Source organism: Pyrgilauda ruficollis, unplaced genomic scaffold, assembly GCF_017590135.1.
Source record: "Pyrgilauda ruficollis isolate IOZ18807 unplaced genomic scaffold, ASM1759013v1 scaffold150, whole genome shotgun sequence".
In the NCBI taxonomy this organism is placed as follows: Eukaryota; Metazoa; Chordata; class Aves; order Passeriformes; family Passeridae; genus Pyrgilauda; species Pyrgilauda ruficollis.
In genome coordinates this window covers 604680-624733 of record NW_024513655.1, presented here as the reverse complement: position 1 = coordinate 624733, position 20054 = coordinate 604680, and the positions used below count along the sequence as shown (strand labels likewise).

The 20054-nt window shown below is 40.7% G+C and overlaps 1 protein-coding gene across 4 annotated transcripts in view; it reads left to right on the top strand.

Annotated features, from left to right (window-relative positions):
* The window catches only part of DYM (dymeclin), a 206112-nt gene that overhangs the window by 38154 nt on the left and 147904 nt on the right, over positions 1–20054 (top strand). For all 4 annotated transcript variants that reach the window (XM_041461668.1, XM_041461667.1, XM_041461666.1 and 1 more), the window contains 2 exons: positions 3002–3127; positions 5527–5669. In XM_041461668.1, the coding sequence (XP_041317602.1) occupies positions 3002–3127; positions 5527–5669 (269 nt within the window). The remainder of the gene's footprint in view (positions 1–3001; positions 3128–5526; positions 5670–20054) is intronic.

Here is a 20054-nt window from a genome sequence, read left to right as displayed (position 1 = left end):
TGATAGCTTTGAATAAAAAAAAAAAAAAAATCAAAACCAAGACCTCCTATTATATAGTCTCTCAATATAAATAAACAATGTGTTCTTTGAAGTTGAAAGAGGTTCCTGGTAGTTCTTGTGGTCCTCTAGAAATGCCTGAGTTTCAGAAAACCATACATTTGACCCTTGGTGGAGGAAATAATTTTGCTCTGAAGCTTTATCCTTCTGCTGATAAATTAAGGGTGACTGGACCTATGGGGTTACCCCAGATATCAGGACCCTGCTTGTCTTTATGTCAGAGCAGATTTAATCTGAACAGATTCTACAGGTTTTAGTGGAGTGTTTCTGCAGTTAAATGTGCCTTGTCTGGGTTTTGAACTTAGAGAAAATGAGAATAATTCACTAACTGGGACTGCTTGAATTTACCATTCTGTTTTTTTTTCTGTCTGTCTGAGTTATATAAGGATATTGAAAGCAGATTTATTTTTTTTTCCTTAATACAGTACCGTAATCTCTTAGTTTATTTTTTTATGCTGATTCTTATGAAAACAGAAAATTATTTTGTAATGTTTCCTCAAATTTGCTATTCCACCTGTGTGGGTTATAATAAAAATAAGTGAATGAATGATTGAAATGGAGAAAAAGTATACTAGACCCCAAAGTATGTTTCCTCTCTGAATAGTGACCCACTGCACGCTGTAGTAGGTCATGAAGTTGTTACCCTTTTCATTCATCACCTTGGGGTAGGAGACGTTGTTGTATTCTCAGCCGTTGTCATAATGATAAGTTTCTGAATGTTTTTCTTATAATATCAAAAAATGTATTTTCCCAAACTGTTGCTTTTATTTTGAGAGAAAAACATTTCTTAATTTTTTTTTGCTGGTAGCTGAACCGTTGATAATTGATGCTATGTATGTATGTAAGTCCTCTTTGCTTTGCTTGGGATGCGTGTGGGTGGCAGATTGCACAGCTCCTCTGGTTGGGAGAGGGAGCAGGCTCTGTTCCTAGTGCAGCCTTGCTTCTGGCTCAGATGAATTTGCAGTGGAACCAGATCAGAGTGTAACCTCTGGCCTGATCTAATTATCAGCATTTACACTGGCGAACTTCCTCAGGAGTGGGCAAAAAGTCAGGTAACTTGCAGAGAGTAAAAGTAATTCAAAAGGACATCATGATTTTCAGGAAAATGTTACTTAGGCAGTATGTCCTTTCCCAACCCATAACTTCAAATACTTGGGGTTCAAATACTCAAATGAAGTGAGAGAAAATAAAAAACAGTGAATATGCACAACCTTCATTTTTAAAAACATTTTTGTATGTGGTGTAGTTTTGTGGATTGTGATCCAGGAAATTGTGATTCCAGTTTGCTCTTGGCTTTGAGTAAATAACTGCACTCCGGAGAAAATCTGGCCTGGAGCTGCTGCAGAAGAGCTTAACTTAAGCTGTCTGTGCATTGTGATGCGTGAAATTCTTGTTTTCACACTTGACAGTAATGCGTGTTGTTTACAGCATATCTGGCAGCACACTTGAGAATATTAAGCTATTTGATTGTGTTAAAAATTAGACTCATTTCTTCTAAATAAAATGCTGTGTATTTTAGTGAGGACCACACCTGCTCTGATCCTGAGACTAGTGAAAATCTAGTTTTTTCTGGGGTTAATTTTGCTTCGGGAGATTACACTGTAGTTTTCAAGTCATCATTGTTTGAAAGAGCACGCAGTTTTATGCTTATACCTGTTCTAACTGTTGAGAATAAAATTTTTGGAAGGTGACATTGTAACAAAGAAAAATTTAACACCACTGAGTAAACAACATAGATGCTAATTTGTTCTTTGGTGTTTTGATTTTTTTTTAATCTTAAATATAGGTACTACTAAATATTTGCATTTGACAGTAATAAACAGATTTTGAATTTCCAGTAGGTCCCAGGTCAGAAAACCTTCATTACTGTTGCAGGGAAACCGTTGTAACTTAGCAATACTGGATTGTGAAGCATACTGTGGAAATTAAATAGTGGCAGTGGGAGAAGCATTAAAAGGACTTGTGACAACAGTAACAGTACTTGATAACAATATTTCTGATGAACTGAAGGATGGTGCTGTTGCACCAAATGAAGTACCTCATTTTGGAGGATGTAAAAATGGTCTTTGGTTGAAAGTAAGAATGATACTGGTTCATGTCCAAGTTAGTTCATTGTGTTTTTCAAAAGGTTTCCTGCAGTCTGTAGTTTGTTACTGATTTAGGAGGCAAATGCTGCTTTTCTCTCCCTTTTAAAAACAAGATTTGTAACAAAGTCATTATAGGTAGAGGTGGGAACAGAAAGCACAAGATACTTTTAATAGTGTGCCTATCATCTGTTCTGCTGCACAGCCTTTCCTAATCAGCCTGAGCTAAATGAACTGTGCTGAACTGTCTGGTGTTTGTGTTTAAGCATTGCAGCTCATTCTTTGTGATTATCTTGAATACCTTGTAATACCTTGAAACTTTCTACTTCCCTGTTACCTCAGAGATACCATTTAAAACTGAGCAATGTATGTGGTATCCTGATACCCTGAGTGTTTTGTATACTTGAGCTGGCATTTGTATATTACATTTTTCTCATAGGGATCCAGTTTTCTTGGCAGATAGAGCTGTGTTGGGCTAGCTGGACATTCATTCCCTCACTTAGCATGATGGTTTTGTGACAATTTTGTTTAATAGTACAAAGGATACACTTCTGAGAGATACTTATTATTTTGAGGAAGAAGTATAGTCTATCAATTGCAACTTGAGTGCCATGAGCAATATCTCTTTTTACATTGTTTTGTCCTTTGGCGTTTGAAAACAGTGCTTATTTCTAAGAAAAACACCCATTTTTGGTGTGAAACGATTCTGAGTTTCTTGAATTTGTTGTTTACATGTTCCCACTTGAAACTCTCTGTGCTACACAGTGTATAACTTCAGGTGAAGCTACCAAGTATTCTTGGAAATCAGCTGGTAAACAACCCACTAGATTAATCTCTGTAATTTTCCCTTTATTCTGCAGAGATATTACATACAGCATTTCTTTGGAAGCCGTGACAACTCTCATTGTGTTCCTCTCCTGCCAATTATTCCACAAAGAGATTCTGCGAGAGAGCATCATTCACAGATACCTGATGCATGGTCGATGGTATGTCCTGCTCTGGGGTGCTGCCTAAGGGCAAAACGAATACTGCTGGTGGCTTCTTCGGGTTGTTTGTACCTGAAAACAGAAGGCAGCAAAATGTTATCTTGATAGAAAATCTGTTCTGCTCAAAATAAAAGAGATCACAAAAGCAAACATCTGTAAAGGCTCTTAGAGGGATTTGGGTGGAAATCTCACTGCTCAGACTTCAGTAAAACTAATTTGGAAATAATTTTATATTTTGAGGGTAGTTTCATTAACGTAAATCAGTATTTACTTTTCAGGATGGTTTTTTGATTCAGCAATGAGTCTTGTAGCACTGCAGCCTGGAGAATTCAGGTCCCTTAGAAATGTTAGTGCTTTCTTGCCATCCAGATAAGCAGCAGTCCTTGGGAAGATGAAGACACATGCTGTGCTGAGCTGAAGGGAGCACTGAGCTGGGGGTAGACTTGGTTGTGTTACACCACTTGTTCTGGCAAGTTGGTGGTTGTGTTCAAGTGCTTTCATGGTGGCTTACATGCGTTTTAGTCAGGCTCCCATTCATCCTCTTTCAGCTTCAAGTTCCATGTGGGCAGATTTGTCATAAATGTATTTATTCTCTGGTTTCCTGAAGTTTCTGCTAGGTGTAAGAGACAGATACTACTGTGACGTGCAGGGAAAGGAGGAACACTCAGCTTGGAGCACAGGGCAGACTTCAGCCTAAAACAGCAGCAGGATAGAGCCAGAGCCTCAGGATGTGTGGGATATCCTGGTACTTCAGTCTCTGGACAGAAGGAATCAAGGGTTTGGGGGAAAATGGGGAATGTTTGGGGGAAGAGTTAGTATGTGGTCTGAGAGGTCTGATTTGGGGGTAGGAGGAGCCTGACCTCTGGGGAGAGGCGTAGGCATTTGGTGGCTGGGAATCAAGAGCAATGTGAACAGGTGGAGTGGCACTGGTGTGACATCTCACCCCTAAGGAGAGGGAAGCACCCAGGATTTGTAGATGTTCATGATCAAAAGGAATGACAAAAGTCAGAGGATCTGCCAAGTTTTATTAGTAAATTACACACTTGACATGGAAAACCGTGTCTGTCCCTGGTATCCCAGTGTGAGCACAGTGGGGTTTGTATAAAGGTGGGAGGGGGGGCTGTAAGGGAGAAAGAGAGGGACACATTGAGAGAGAGAGAGAGAGAGAGAGAGAGAGAATTAGATCAAAGGAGGGGAGTGAGAAAGGAAGAAAAAAACAGAGAGATCACCAGTCCTGGCTCTAGTGTCGATCCAGCTGGTGGGATGTCCTGGGTCCCTGGGCTTTGTGGGGCACACTGAAATCTTCCACTCCCTGGGGAGAAGTTTCCCACTTTTTGTGCAAGTCAGTTCTCATTCGCAGTGGTTCTTTCAGACCTTTCTGGAGATGGGTTGGAGGCTCTGGGGTCTTGGATGGGCTCGTTTTCCCCTGCAGTGCCTGGCCCTTCTCAGCCCCATCCCTGTTTCTGTGCCAGGCCAGGCTGTGCTTTTCTGCAGGAGCCACAGGAGGTTTGTCCCAGAAATGCTGCCCTGCCTCATATGGCCCCTACTCCAGCCACATCCTGGTCTTTCTCTGGTGTGTTTTTACCAACAGTCCTCGTTTGTTATTCCCAAAAACCCTTGGTTGGCTCCACACCATGCAGCTATTGGTGTTTGGGACATGCACATTAGCCCCTCACCTTCTAGGATTCTGCAGATGGTCAGAGGGTCCATCCTAACAGAGCTCCTTCTTTTCAGCGTTAAATCAGATGGGAATGGGAGCCAGCTGTTTGCTTTTGTGGAAATGCTACTCCATTTTGGAAATACTGTTACATTTCAGTTAAACCAAACAAATTCTACTGGCATTTTTCAGATTCACTGATGTAAGGTTGGTTGTTTCATTGGTCTTTGCAAATTCCTAGAATTATGGAATCCTTGAGGTATGAAAAGGTGTTTGAGATTGGTTCTGAGCTGCACACACAGACAAAAATATTGTGTGTATGGAGAGATGCTGTTGTTACCTGCTCTGTGTTACTAGAGCATGGAGTAAAAACTGAAAAAACACAGCATTTCTTTTCATTGCATAAATATTTTTTACCATTGGTGTATTGAGGTAAGTGAATACAATGATTCTACAAACTGAACGGTTTATTTAAAAATAGTATTTAAAAAACAAAGACCAAAAGTCAGTTTTCATGGTCCTGCTGTGTAAGATGCTCCTTCAGACCCCTGCTGAAGTCCAGGCAGCTTTGCATGAGCAAGGCCTTGGTGTTCTTTCCCTTTCCAGTCTGGTCAGGACCGGGAGAGTTACTGACCATCTTTAATGCCAAACACTAGCCTTTGCGCCCTACCTGGACTTTGTTTTGTTAATTTTTGTGAGTGGTGAGTCAACTAAAGTTTTTTGTATTTCTTTTTCTTTCCAGTCTCCCATACACCAGCAGACTTGTGAAAACTTTGCTGTATAATTTCATTAGACAAGAGAGAAGCCCTCCTCCAGGGACCCATGTCTTTCAGCAGCAAACAGATGGAGGAGGACTGCTCTATGGAATTGCATCTGGGGTGGCAAGTGAGTCTGATTTTCTATAAATTGTACTTCAGACCATATGAAGAATTGCCTTCTGTGTGCCCTCTGTTGCAGACACACCTGTAGCCCATTTCTTTTTCAGCAAGTGATACCAGTGTAGAAAAGCTGTCCACAGGCCTGCATGGCCCATCTTGAGATGTGTTAGAGTCTGAAGCAGTTATACCTGCAGGACAGCAGATGGTAAAAGTATCACCTAGCCCCTGGGTTTTTTTTACTGACACATTAAAAATCCTTCAACCAACCAAGTAGTGTCCTATTTGATGAATCACATACTTCAAGTTACTTTAAGTGTTGCAAGAAATAGTTTTATGTGCACATTTTATTCTTTACAATTACTCTGTGCCTGTGGTGACCTGCTCTGTGGCTCTGCTTGAGCACAAGGTTGGGCTAGGTGGTCCCAAGGGATCACCAAGGGAGGGTTCTTTCATGTAAGGGAGCAACCTAGATAGGAATTTTTGTAACATATTGTGCCTTTCTCAGTAAGTTGACTAATGTTTTTTCCTGATAAGTATGACTAGATTCTGACCTTTCCCAGACTGTTTGCTGTCGAGAAATACTGCCTGAAGAATAGCAAAGACTTGATGCCATTTGTTGTTCAGAAAGAGGTTTCTCATTTTTGTTATATTATACACTCTGTTTTAGCTGGTGGCTGCTCCCTTCCCCGCACCAGATGTGTTTTACTGGTTTATAAAAATCTGTCCTAGAGGTTTTTTCTTTTCCACTGAATGAGAATAAAACATAATACAGTGCTAACAGAAAAGGTAGATATTATTTTCTTTCTCCCCGATAAACTGGAGAACACTTTGCAAGTCAGTTGCTGTTAAAACCGATACTATTTATTTAGCTCTTTTGTGAAATCAATTCACTGGCAGCCTCCTGAGGGAATATTAAAGTTCAGGCCGCAAGGGGTCTGCCAGAATTTGCAGTCGGAGGCAGTGCCCGCGTCCCTCCTCACGGCGGCAGTAAAAGCGCACGGCTGCTGCGCTCCGCTCCTTCTGCGTTCCGGGCTACACCCTCCGCGGCCGCGCCTGGCTTGCGTCCCTAAGCTAAGCCCGGCACAAAGTAGTGGCTTGCTTTGCGATTCACTTACACGCACGCCAGATTAATTAAATTGTTCTTTGCAGTGTTCTATTCTAGAGTCCCATGAGGTATATTCTTTTCCTTCGTTTCAATTGCAAGGAGAAATTTCTCTTAACGTATTTTTCTAAAGCAGTTTTCTGTATCTGGTTTGTAGTTTTTCAGTTTTTGCTGCATATTTTGGTACATAGTATTACCTGAATAATTGCTGTTATTTATGTTATTATTAGTTCTGATCTCTCTAGTGTCTTTCTGTCTCAGTGCTGCCACAGGCAGAACACTTTATCCCCTCTTCTGGTTACTTGACTGATACATAAATCCATCTATATTGCCACCACTTGAGCCTCCCTCTGTAACACTTCTTATGTGATATCCCCCATGACTTTTTACTCGTTGTATATTAAATTTCCATTTCTTAATGCAAACTCTTTAAGATTTCAGCCTACATCTGTTCTTGTCTCTTCCTACACTCCCACCTCCTTCACTCCTCTTGAACCATTCCCTTAGCAACTACCTTGGCATACGCCTACGCTTGTTTTCTTGCTTCTTTCATGAGTACCTGAAGTGCCATCTCTTAGCCCAGCAAATTAAGTGTCTTCATTTAAAGCTTTAAGAAGAGGAGCCTTTTTAAAGAGCTTTCTAATTTCCTGCCTGGGAAAAGGGAAAAAAGGAGTGCTACATCCTATTAAAAAACAGAAATGTTCTATCCATGCCCAGACAGTTGCTTGGGATTTTTTAAAAATTATTTGCCTATATATGATGTTTGACTGTAGGTGAAACGTGGGCACAGTAGGATTGTAGAGTAAATGGCATATTTGCCTGTCTTATCTCTGAATTAACTCTTATCAAATCAATACCTTGGTTCATGTAGCCTCAGGTGCATGGGTAGAATGCAGCACAAATGAAGATGCAGCAACACGAGGTGATAGTCTCTTAGGGTGCAAAGGGGAATTTTGAGCAATGAACAGCTGTTGAAAACTTTGATGTGATTTATGTATTGTATTACTTCTGTGTTTTTTGTAATCTTTACATGATAGAGATTGAAAGAAGAATGGAAGAATTGAAAACTCACTTCTGTGTTGCTCAGTGCCTTTTAAATACTACATAATGCTTAAAGTAAGTTTATTGAAATAGTCTAAACATAATCTGCCTTGGTAAGTGTGAAAGGAGACAGGAACCGGGTTTTAAAAAAAAGTATTTTTAATATGGCATTTTGAGGCCTAAAATAATTATTGTACTTGTTAATTATTTTACTTGATACCACAGTCATCTAAATTACCATGTATAATGTTATTACTATTTTGTAGTCACTTGCTCTGCAGCAGGAGATCAACAAACTCTTACGAGCACCGTATTTTAGATCCACCCTCCTTTTCCTTCCTTGTGATTCAGCAAGAGTGATAATTATACACGATATGAGCAGAATTTTACCCTTTCCCACAGTTAACCTTCTCCTGCTTCTCATCCTTCGTAGCCTGTTTTTCTTCCTCTCATGAGCTTCCGTAACTCTGAAACCACACAACCAACATCCTCACACCAATTACTTCTGGGTTTGGCCTCTGACTGGATCCAGGTTACCTCTGTGCATGGACCTTTTTCTATCCTGGATATAAAATACCTGGATTGGATTGTCCTGCCAATTCTGTTATGCTCCAATAATTAAAGAAACAATGGTGGTTTTGGAAGGAGGGGAAAAATAATGGTATTTATTTTTGTGACTTCATAAAGGAGATTTTTCTCTACTGAGTCAACTTTGCTTTGTCTCTGCGGTCTTTCAGTAGGTGTGCAAAGTAATTGTAAAGTGCTCCTAGATCTGGGGCAGTGTTGTGAAGCATAAATGACATTAATATGCGTGGCAGTAGAATTTAGATATTAGAAACTCATTTATTGGAAACCAGAAATTAATTATTCTTGGTTCACAAAGCACATTGAACCAACTTACCCTCAAACCCAAGTTTTTTTGTTGGCTCTAAGTTCCCTCTTCTTTTTTGTTGAGATTTGTTAACATTTGCCAATTCATAGTCTACAGTCAACTAAGTTGAGACAACTTTTTGTGGACAAGCAATTTTTTTTTAATTAGTCATTTTATTACTTGCAAAATAGAATCCTTGTTAGAGTGAGGAACTGCCAAGTAGATGATGTGCTAGGACAGGGAAATGATAGTGCTACTCAAGGCTATTGAAAAATAAGTCAATTTAGATGGTTTCCTTTGAAATAGTTGATCCAGTTTATACTTTGCTGTTAAAAACAACTCCAGACACTAATGCATCTGGCAGAAGTAAGGAGTTACTGCAACAGTGGGATCTAATTGACTTGGTTTGTGCTGTTGGGGCGTTTATAGATGTGAGGGGTACAATGCTGTATCTGTAAGGAACTAAAGCAGAGTCAGTAACCAGATTCAGCTTCATTAATCACCCAAGTCATCATCATAACTAATCTGCCATACAAACGTACTGTTGTAGCATTCATAGAAATTGCAGAATTCAGTGTGTAGTGGTCAATTATGGCCTGTTTTCTCATGTCTGTATTCTTTGGTTGGAACTAGAGAAATATTCCTGGCCGTTAATGATGTTATATCAGGCAAATGTAAGCTTTACTCTGCATTATACTATTCAGCATTAGGATACCTGAAGATATCAGGCCTCCATTGTACATCTGTGATTTATATGCACTATAGCTTATTCTATTTTTTTGTGCTACATTCTGGTTAATAGAAGCATTTGAATGGTAATTTTTAACTTTATAAGAAAACTGTTTATTAATATTTAGTATTTTATGTTAATAATCTTTTTCCTCTTCAATTTTGTGTAGCCTGATTTGTAATATCTACATTAAAATATATCAAAGTGGAGAGACACAAAAATATACTAACAATGTGTCTGTTATTTCTTATGATTTTACCAACCTTTACTTCTGCTAACAAAAGCTTCACTCTGCTTGCTTCTACCTTTCAGATCCTTTTTGTGATGTGTCACAGATCTGGTGTCTATCTCTAGTGCTTAGTCAATGCTTAATTGCCTGTTCAGGCCCACCACAATGGAAATGTACATTTGAGCTTTCTTTTCCAGTTCTGTCTGTTCGTGTTCCTTCTTGCTTACAGTCTGTATCTGTCATTCTCTTGATGCTGTAACTATGATATTTTCCCCTGTCTGAATGGGAAGATTGAGGAAGTTTCCAGATCTTTAATCTTTCACTTAGTTCCCGTGACAATGTGCCTGACATAGAGCAAAGTGTGTGGCTGCAGTTCAAGCACAGGCACTTTGAGAAGAAATACTTGAGTGTTCTGGTTGTGTAGCTGTGGCAGGGGCAAGTCTGCAAGAGCTGCATAGCAAACTGGTGCCAGAGTGGCTTCATCCTACCCAAAATCTGTGCTTGGGTGCTACAAGGACCACAGAAGCTGGTCCTGACCAGTGCTGCAATGTCACCTTTGGGAGTTTTAAAGTTTTTGTAACAAAAAATCACCTTCTGCCTTAATCACATTGGTACAGAAATACCTTGTGTCTGGTAGGTATCTCTGCAAACCAGAGATGTACTCGCTGTCAAGCTCTTAGACACTTCTTTGACGTACACTGTGCTATGTATGTTCTGTTTCTTTAAATGTAATTTGTCTTTGTGTATTTGAATGATGTGAAAGTATAGAATGAGAGAATAGAACTTCTGGTGGCATTTGGCCCCAGCTGCACCAAGTCCTTGGGACTTTGAATGACAAGGATCTGAAACCAGAACATCTGTAGTATAATTAAGAAATAATGATGCTCCAAGGGCTGGAGCCCCTCTGCAGCTGGGGCTGTTCCCCTGCACAAGAGAAGGCTCCAGGGACACCTCAGAGCCCCTGCCAGGGCCTCCAGGGGCTCCAGGAGAGCTGCACAGGGACTGGGGACAAGGCCTGCAGGGACAGCACACAGGCAATGGCTGCCACTGCCACAGGGCAGGCACAGATTTTGGCATCTTGGGCAGGAATTGCTGGCTGGCAGGGTGGGCAGGCCCTGGCCCAGGGTGCCCAGAGCAGCTGTGGCTGCCCCTGGATCCCTGGCAGTGCCCAAGGCCAGGCTGGATGGGGCTTGGAGCAGCCTGGGACAGTGGAAGGTGTCCCTGCCCATGGCAGGATTTTGGAATGAGATGGTTTTTAAGGTCCCGTTTCAACTCAAACCATCCTGAGATTCCATGAAACTCTTGATCAGTCCTGTTATCTTCACCAACATTATTTTGATAGTAAGCCACCATTAGTCAGAGCTAGCTGCACAGGCAGCATGGGCTTTGCTCTGTGAGCTCTGCTCTTTGCACATGCACTGATGGTAGTGACATCAAAGCATTCTTTCTCAGAAGAGCAATTTATACTGTCATTTCCTGGCTTGATAGTTCTGAGAAATCTTTGATTGACTCTTAAGAGACTCATAAGTATCTTCAGGGAAGTGTCAGAGCATGGATCAGACTGTGTTCTGTGGGATCCAGCAATGGCACCAGAGGAACTGATGCCCAGGAAGATCCATCTGGACATGAGGAAGAACTTCCTGGTGCAGTGACTGAGCACTGAAACAGACCAGAGAGAGTGTGGAGTCTGCCTTGCTGTGGATATTCCAGATCATCTGGACACAATCCTGTGCCATTACTCTGGGATGACCCTGCTGCAGGAGGGAGCTGGGACCAGATGATCCACTTCCACCTTTACCCATTCTGAGATTCTGTGAAACTGTACATTTTTCTTTTATTTTTGGAGAGGCTGGTGCTCCTGGGGACACTTGACTGCCACCATTCCACCCTTGTGACAGTGACAAAATTTTTCATACTTAACATTGTGGAGGCTTATGTGTTTTCAAAGTCTGTAAAGCCTGTTTTCTGTGATGTCTTCCTGGCACTGCCCAGGCTTGTGTTGTGCTGGGAGCTGTAGCTGTAGCTCTCTGTAGCCTGTCAGCTGTTTGGAGCAGGGACCATCAGTGCACAGCACAGCGAGGCTGTGGTTCACGACTAGAGCTTCTGATTTCTGTGGTCATACAAACCCTAATTGTAACCATATGCTTCAGCTTGTTTACTGAGAGTGCAGCAGCAAGTTTCACGAGGTGTGTTGGTGATTTATCTCCCTGACATTTATCCTGATATTTCAAAACCTGAGCGGCTTCAAATAACCCATTATAAAAGAGAAGAGAAAACCTGTTGGCTCAAAAATGAGTTTTCTTTAATTCTTTTGGGGAAATTGCTTCTTAAAGGAAACCAAGAAGCAAGCTGATGTATTGTAACAAAGTTTTAAAAGTTGGTATTTTGCAGGGATTAGGGCTAGAGAAAAGGAATTTAATATGGCTGAGAAGGAGTTATTTCTTGCTTTCCAAATTCTTCTTAGCTCTAGAGAATTATGGAAATGGAAATTGAGATAGACAATATTTATAATTAGAGCATGTTAGTAATGAACTATGTAAAAAAATGAACTTGAGCAGCAAAACCAGTTATGTTTGACTTTTTCTTAAAGTCCTATAAATTTCAACTAGTGGATGGTAAGAAATCTATAACTCTTTACCTTATGGTTGAGTGTCAACAAGAATGTTAATTTCCTACCTGATCTTTATTTTAGCAATAAATGTGAAAAGGCTTTAAAAAATACCAGTATTTTTGAAGTTCATTTTTGAGCACATTTCAAATGATAAAGATGCTTGACCATCCATGCTGGGTAAGAAATAGTCCAAAATCTGTGAGTTAAAAGTTCAGTACCTTCTTCTTGTGGGCTGCTGCACTTCTTGTACAGTCTTAACAGATACTGTGTTCAGGTGAGAGCCCACCTGCAGAGCTGCCCCAGCCCTGGCTCCAGCAGCACAAGGACGTGGAGCTGCTGCAGCCAGTGCAGAGGAGGCACGGAGATGCTGCCAGGGCTGGAGCCCCTCTGCTCTGGAGCCAGCCTGGCCCAGCTGGGGCTGTTCCCCTGCACAAGAGAAGGCTCCAGGGACACCTCAGAGCCCCTGCCAGGGCCTCCAGGGGCTCCAGGAGAGCTGCACAGGGACTGGGGACAAGGCCTGCAGGGACAGCACACAGGCAATGGCTGCCACTGCCACAGGGCAGGCACAGATTTTGGCATCTTGGGCAGGAATTGCTGGCTGGCAGGGTGGGCAGGCCCTGGCACAGGGTGCCCAGAGCAGCTGTGGCTGCCCCTGGATCCCTGGCAGTGCCCAAGGCCAGGCTGGATGGGGCTTGGAGCAGCCTGGGACAGGGGAAGGTGTCCCTGCCCATGGCAGGGGTTGGACTGGATGAGCTTTAGGCTTTTCCCTTCCAATACAAACTATTCCAGGGTTTTTTGATCTTGAACTTTTTGATGGTCCTCCTTCTGGATGGCAGATGCAGACTTTGTAGAGTTGATGACTCGAAGGATTAGGGTTTTTTGCACTAATATTGGGTGTTAAAATAACACCTACAACTTACAGCTCCATTAGGGATTTATTCTTCATAATTTTGAAAATACTTGCACTAAAGTGCTCAGGCTGTGGTGTTTAGCTGCATGATTTCTCATGAAAATGGTTGGATAGATCAGGAATAAGGATGATCTGTTTGTTTCCAGATGCACTGATGACATGTTATGAAAGGATTAAACTTGATGTCTGATAATTGACATGTGCCCTGGACAGATTGGAAAGTGCATAGATAGGAGAAACTGAGCTGCATTGCAAGTCAGGATGAAGAGCATTGATAAAGCACAACAAATTCTTTGGCTTTGTATTGTTCTTTCTTAAAAACTGTTTTTCAGGTCTGCTCATGGATTAAATCCATCCGAAGCTGCTTTTGTTAATAAATTACATGTTACTGAATAACACATTAACTGTTTCCCCTTCATTGTCCTGCCAGATGTCTGTGCCATATTTTGGAGTGGGAGTATTCAGACATCAGATCACTAATTTTAACCATTGTCCATGTTCAGCAGAGCAGGGGAGTTACATTGCCTGGCGTGTGAAACTCCTTTTAATAGTTAAATTTTGTGGTTTTTTTGATTGGTTGTGTGTGTAAAGACTAAAGGAATGAAAAGGCAATACTGTGCACTAGCTGTCTAGAAATATTGATTAGCTAGTTCCATTTTCTGGGGGTTCTATTTTCTCCAGTAGCTACTGGAGTACCAGTTCCATGAAGTTGTCATGTATTTTGCATTTTTATTTAAGATTTTATATTTATTTTATTATTGATACATTATAGGTAAAACAAGGGTAGAGGAAAGGATGTCTGTGCTTTCTGTTTAGTTCCCTCTTCCCTTTCACCTTTAGCTTCCTGCTCCTTCCCTGAAATAAATGATGATACATTTTTTTTTAGTGCTTCTGCCCTAAAAAAAAAATCTGTATTTTAACCCATTCACTAAATAACTCCTGAAGTTTGGTAGACTTTTTGACATGAAGAAGGTGAAGGAGAAGTTTATGAAATATGTTCAGCATGGAATGGACTTGTGATAGGAGTGGCACATTTTAGATGTAGAAGTTCTGTGTCATGATCAAATTAGTTCAAGTTCTGAAACAGTTTTATTTGCCTTTCTATATTTTTGTCAGGGGAGAAGCCTTAATTTGTGATGTCAGTATTCTCAACTACAGTGCTTAAATATAAAGAATAGTTTACTTAAGGAGCATGCAGGTGAGCTCTGATTTAGTAATAGTACATACAAGACAAGAATATTCCCTTGCCAGTGCTAAGCACCTGTCCAGAAGGAGACGGGTAATTATCTACCTCTACAAGTCATTAATGCAAGTAGAAATTGTCATTCTGGCTTTTGAATGTGCGTGGTGTGAAGGAATACTGTGCTTTTAGGAGATGACTGTGGTAGGTTTGCTGGATCTCTGAGGGAAATGAAGGAAAACGAAAATGTGTTGTGGAAGCAAAACTTTGAAGAGCACCAAAACCCAGAATCAGATGAATACTTGACTGTCTTTAATCTGTAGTGAAAATATCTGTGTGCATTTCTGTGTACAATTGCACTTCAAAATTGCAGTCTTGCAGATCTGTACAGAAGCTTTGATCCTTGACTCTTAAAATCATAAAACTCAAAAGGTCATAAAACTGTGCTTTTATTTGCCTAAGCAACCTTGTTTTAAATCGGTTATTTGCATTTTTTTATTGTGGTTGGTATGCAAAGAATACATTGGATTTGCAGAATGTGAGACAAAAATATTTTGAAGGATGAGAGAAGTCCTATCCCTGGAAGTGTTCAAGGCCAGGCTGGACAGGGCTTGGAGCACTTGGTCTGGTGGAAGGTGTCCCTGCCCATGGCAGGGGGCTGAAACAAGAGGAACTTTGAGGTCTTTTCCATGCCAAACCATTCTGTGATAAGAGGAAATACTGTGAAAGTCTTAGCTATAATTAATTCTGTAATTTTGAGGTGCTACAAACTCACTGGAGTTCGGCTCTGGATGTGGCTCAGAGTATGTTTTCCCTTGAACCTTGTTCAACATGTTCTTAAGAGCACAAACTTGCAGTATTGCCTGTATGGACTGAAGTGTTTGATTTTGAGGGTTGATTTCACAAATAATTTGATTTTCACAGCTATAGTTTCTAATGAATAATTTTTGTTCAAGAGGGGAAAATGTTTCTCCACTTTTAAGCATAAAAAACTTGGAAGTCTATCCATCTTTCTTTTATTTCTATGGATTATAGTTGTACTTCCTTGTTTTTGTAGACCCACAGAGGAGCTAAGCTCTGCACAGAATGATCTAAGATTTAATGAGGCCTTTGACTAAAATCTTTGTCTTAAAACAACAAAGACAAACCCTTAATGCGATTATACCATCGTTATTTTTTACCTAATGTTCTAGAAGACCCAGTGGTAATTGAATGTGTTCTGCCAAACTGTAGTTTCCAGCACAAGTATGAGATTTTTACATAACCTGATAAATGGCTATTTTTCCTTTTGAATAAGCCATCAAAAACTTTTTCCGTCTTTCTGCGAAAGACTTCCCAGCCAAAGCAGAGCAAAGCCAAACAGATCATGTGCTTAGCAGTGTATTAGTAGAAACTGTTTTCACAGTTGCAGATTTAGGTTTTATTTCCTTGTCCTGAGGCCAGTTACTATTGTTGAGTAATTTGGTACTTTCGTGATTGAGGTTTAAGTTATTGGTATGTGGTAGTTGTAGCACTGAGCATGAACATTCATTTTTGTGACAGTTGGGGTTGTTTGTCAATTTTTCTCTTTTAAGCAAATGGCATTTTCCAGAGTGACTCACTTTGGGGAAAGAAAAATACTATTAACAAGAAAAGAATGTGGCACCTAGGAATAGACATCCTGGTTGAAAAGAATGGATTTCCATTATTGAAAAATAAATTTCTGCATTACATGGAAATTCAGTTAGCATCCTTACAGGAAAGTGTGAATTTTTGCTTGCTTCTAAGTAATTAGATTTTTATTTGGATTTTGAATATACATGAAGCCCAGAGCTGTGCTGTTGTGAAGCTCTGTCGGTTGATGTCTGGGTGATGGAGATTGTCACCGATGAGGGGATGTGGCTCAGGCTGAAGTGACATGCTGCTTTTGTGCAGGCTGACTGAATGAGGGGCTGGAGCAAGAGGGAAGAAATGTTACCAGCATCATAGCTGGAATGCAACTTCATTCATTTTGTCTTTCATCAAATACTGGTGTTTAATAAAACTAAGCATTGTAAACTTAAATGCTGTGTGAAGTAAAGGGAAGGACTAGATAGATCAGAGGTTAGAAGGGCAGGCACAGAAACAAATCCCTTGTTGCCTGAGTGTCCCCTGTTGTCTCCTGGTCCTTTCCATCTTTGTTTCTCTCCCTTAAGACAAAGAATGGGGATGTGTGGAGCTGGGAAGGTGGAGATGGTGTAGGTGGGAGGATGACTGACATCTCTAACCCAGGTATGACTTGGCTGGCTGACATGAAGGCTGTTGCTTACATGTAAATGGCTGTTGTGATGCAAACCTGATGTGAATGTGTATCCAAGAGTTAATGTAAAAAACTTCCTTCATTAGACTATTGTTAGGGCCCTGCTTATGCCAAGTGGAGAGCAAATTGGTCTGATAGGCTCTTGCAGGTTATTTTTATTTAGCATGTTAAGCAAATGCTTTCGTATTTGGCCTTTCTAGATAGTATTTTGTCCAGTATTTGTGCCAAACACTGCTCTCTTTCGCCCTTATTTTTTGAGCATTTTGTGAGGTTTGAGGTAGACTATTACTGGTAGAAATGCTGCAGTACAGTGGACAGATTTTCCTTGGCTGGGATTCAAACCCTGTATTCCTTTTGTGGATATTAATAATGACAGAGTTGAGACCTTGTCACTCTTGTGCTGAGTTGGGTAGGTAATAAATTTAAAACTAGGTTTCATAAGAGAATTGTGGTCAGGAAAAGGATAATATTTTCTGTCTAAATGAAAAATTTCAGAATGAGTCTGACTCTGGAATGATTCCTTGTAATTGTTAAAAGACTGAATTTCATAGCATTCCAGCTAATATTTTGGATTTTTGTTCAGCAGTATGAGGCTCTGTAGCTGATAAATACATAGGCCTATACTCTCAGCCTGAACTGAGAGTTTTTGCTTTCCTGTTGGTGTTAATTCACACAAAACATGTCAGGAGGGGTGGCTGAGCTGGTCTTCATGGTTCCTTCCAACCCAAACCATTCTGTGATGTCTGTCATTCATCTGGGGAATTCCTTTGGGGAAATGTGGATTTATAGATTCGTTTAAGCCCTTAGAACAAGCTAGTTTTCAGCAGATCTGAGTTGGGGCTTAAATGAACTAGGACTTTGCAGGCAAGAAATAGCTCTTACACAACCAGTTCTTACTCACCACCCATGTAATATCTGCCTGAATACATTGCTTTGTGTAGTGAGATTAAAAAAAAATTGAGAGAAGGTTAGCCAGTAGAATAAGAGAGAAGTGAACAATTTGTTGAGAACAATCTTTTTTGTTTATTTACTCTGTTCTCAGGGAAGATCCTGTATTGCAGTTATCAGGCTTGCAAATTTCTTTTGGACTTGCAAAGCTCTTAAACACAAATTTTACTAGAGGCTGCATGTCTAAAAAGTAGTTTTTTCTAAGTGCATAAGCTGGTCTTGCATTACTCTCTGAATAGTTCTGAAGGTTTTGTGTAAACATATCAGAATCTGTACCATTCTTTGGAAAGAGAGCAAGCCCCCAGGAATGCCATGAATCATAAAATCACAGAATCACAGAGTAGTTTGTGTTGTAAGGGACCTTAAAGTGCCACCCCTGCCATGGGCAGGGACACCTCCCACTGTCCCAGGCTGCTCCAAGCCCCATCCAGCCTGGCCTTGGGCACTGCCAGGGATCCAGGGCCAGCCACAGCTGCTCTGGGCCCCCTGGGCCAGGGCCTGCCCAGCCTCTCAGGCCGTAATTTCTGCCTAAGTAAAGAATTATTTTGGAGATGATGGTAGCAGATTGTGTGGTATAAAAGTGTTCATGTTCCTCTACGTGGCGAATGATGTGTATTTATAGCTTTGCAGTGTGTGGTTCTGGGGTCTGGTTATGCACAGGGACATCGTGTGCTTGTGCAGAATCCCAGTAACTTCAGAGGAAATCTTCAGATGAGACCCTGAACTTTCAACCTGTTAGTTTTATCAGTGGTGCGAAGTGCTCCAGGGAAAGAAGGGACACTTCTTGATCATGCTGTGAATTCATAGTGATGGAGACATCAGAGGAGCACTTAATTTTTCATAGAATACTGGGTGACCTGTGTTGGGTTTTTACACAGTTTATGCTGAAAACAATCAGAAAACCACAGTTAGAAAAAGTGCATAGTTAACATATTTAACCATTTGAAGCAGAAACATTGGTGCAACGTTCCAGATGCAAATCAGGTATGTCATGTGGTACAGCACATGCAAAACACATTGATGTCTGGTGGGAGTGTTGAAATAAAATGTCCCCAACCACTTCCAGTCCTGAGGAAATACATGACATCTTTCAGATGAAAGAACTGAAACCTTAAGATGTAATTTTAGAATTTCTTTATGTCTAGTTATTTAAATAACATTATGAAGAACTTTAATTTCTGTAGTCAGCAACAAACACTTGGGTCTTTTGTGTTAAGTGTTGTTTCACAGAAAAGTGTGGCAAGAGGAACAAAATAAGTTAAAAGAAAACAGTTTTACTCAACAGAGAACTGAATTATTTTCGAAATATAATGTTTGGAACCACCTTGGATTTCTGTAGTGCCAGAGCAAGCCAGATATGATGATATTCATGAGAAATTAACTGTACAGGAAACTTATATTTCAGAACCTCTGAAATTATAAACGAACAGCTGCTATAAAAACATGTCTGGAAAATAAAATAGTAATTGTCAATTTTAACAGTGTAATGATGTAATGATTTAACAATGTAATGAGTTTTACAATAAATTGCATAAAGAGTACTTGCTAGGATGTATTAGTAAACTGTTTATGATCTTGGTGGTGGTGGTGGCAGTCAGGCAGAGCAGCTTGAATGCCTGTGGTGGCTCTGATTGACAGAATTTGACATCATACTTCTGAGACGTAGTGACTAGTCCAAAAATTATACCTATAACTGCATGTATCTAATCAGAAACACCACCTGTAATGTGTAATGGATTAAAGATTTCTTTGGGTTGGAAAGGCTCTCCTTGGAGAAAAAGTAGTTGTAGATCTATAAGTACACTGCTAAAAACACGTGTATTCTCTGCATCCAGAAGATTTTCTTGGAAGCCTTATGTCCTAGTATGGAATATGTGCTAAATTCTAGCAGGAGGGCTTTTTCCCAAACATCCATTCCTAACAGCTGATCAGTGGAAGTGGAACAGATGCCCACAAGTCTTATCACCTGCAATGTCCTGGAGGAAAAAGTAAAAATAAAAGTTCCCCTTTCTAGTAATTGGTTGATTGGCCTGTGTCTCAAAGTCAGATAAATTGAAACTTCAACCGTCCTGAACAGAAGTTTGGACTTCTTGATATTAGTATGTGGTTGAAGTTGTGTAGGCTGGTTGGCCCAGGAGACCCTTTGGGCACTGGGAATGAAGCAAAGCCACTGCTTGTCTTGCTGAACTGAGTGCTGCTTTTCCACATCACGTATGGAGAGCAAGACATGGACACACAGCATTCTGTCAAAACGTGTGGGGCTGACTTCAGAGCTTTTCAGACACTAGTCCAGACTTACCACAGAGGAATTCCTCAGTCTTCACTGAGGAATCTAATTCGGTGGAAATTATGGATATTGGAAATAAGCTATGTCTTCAAAGCTGTTAGCTTTCTGTGAAGAGAAACAGAATGGCTGGTCTTCATGGTGAACCACTCTGAGCGTGAGTAGGTGGCAGCCCCCCCGAAATATCCAGAACCAAGTTGGACAGGGC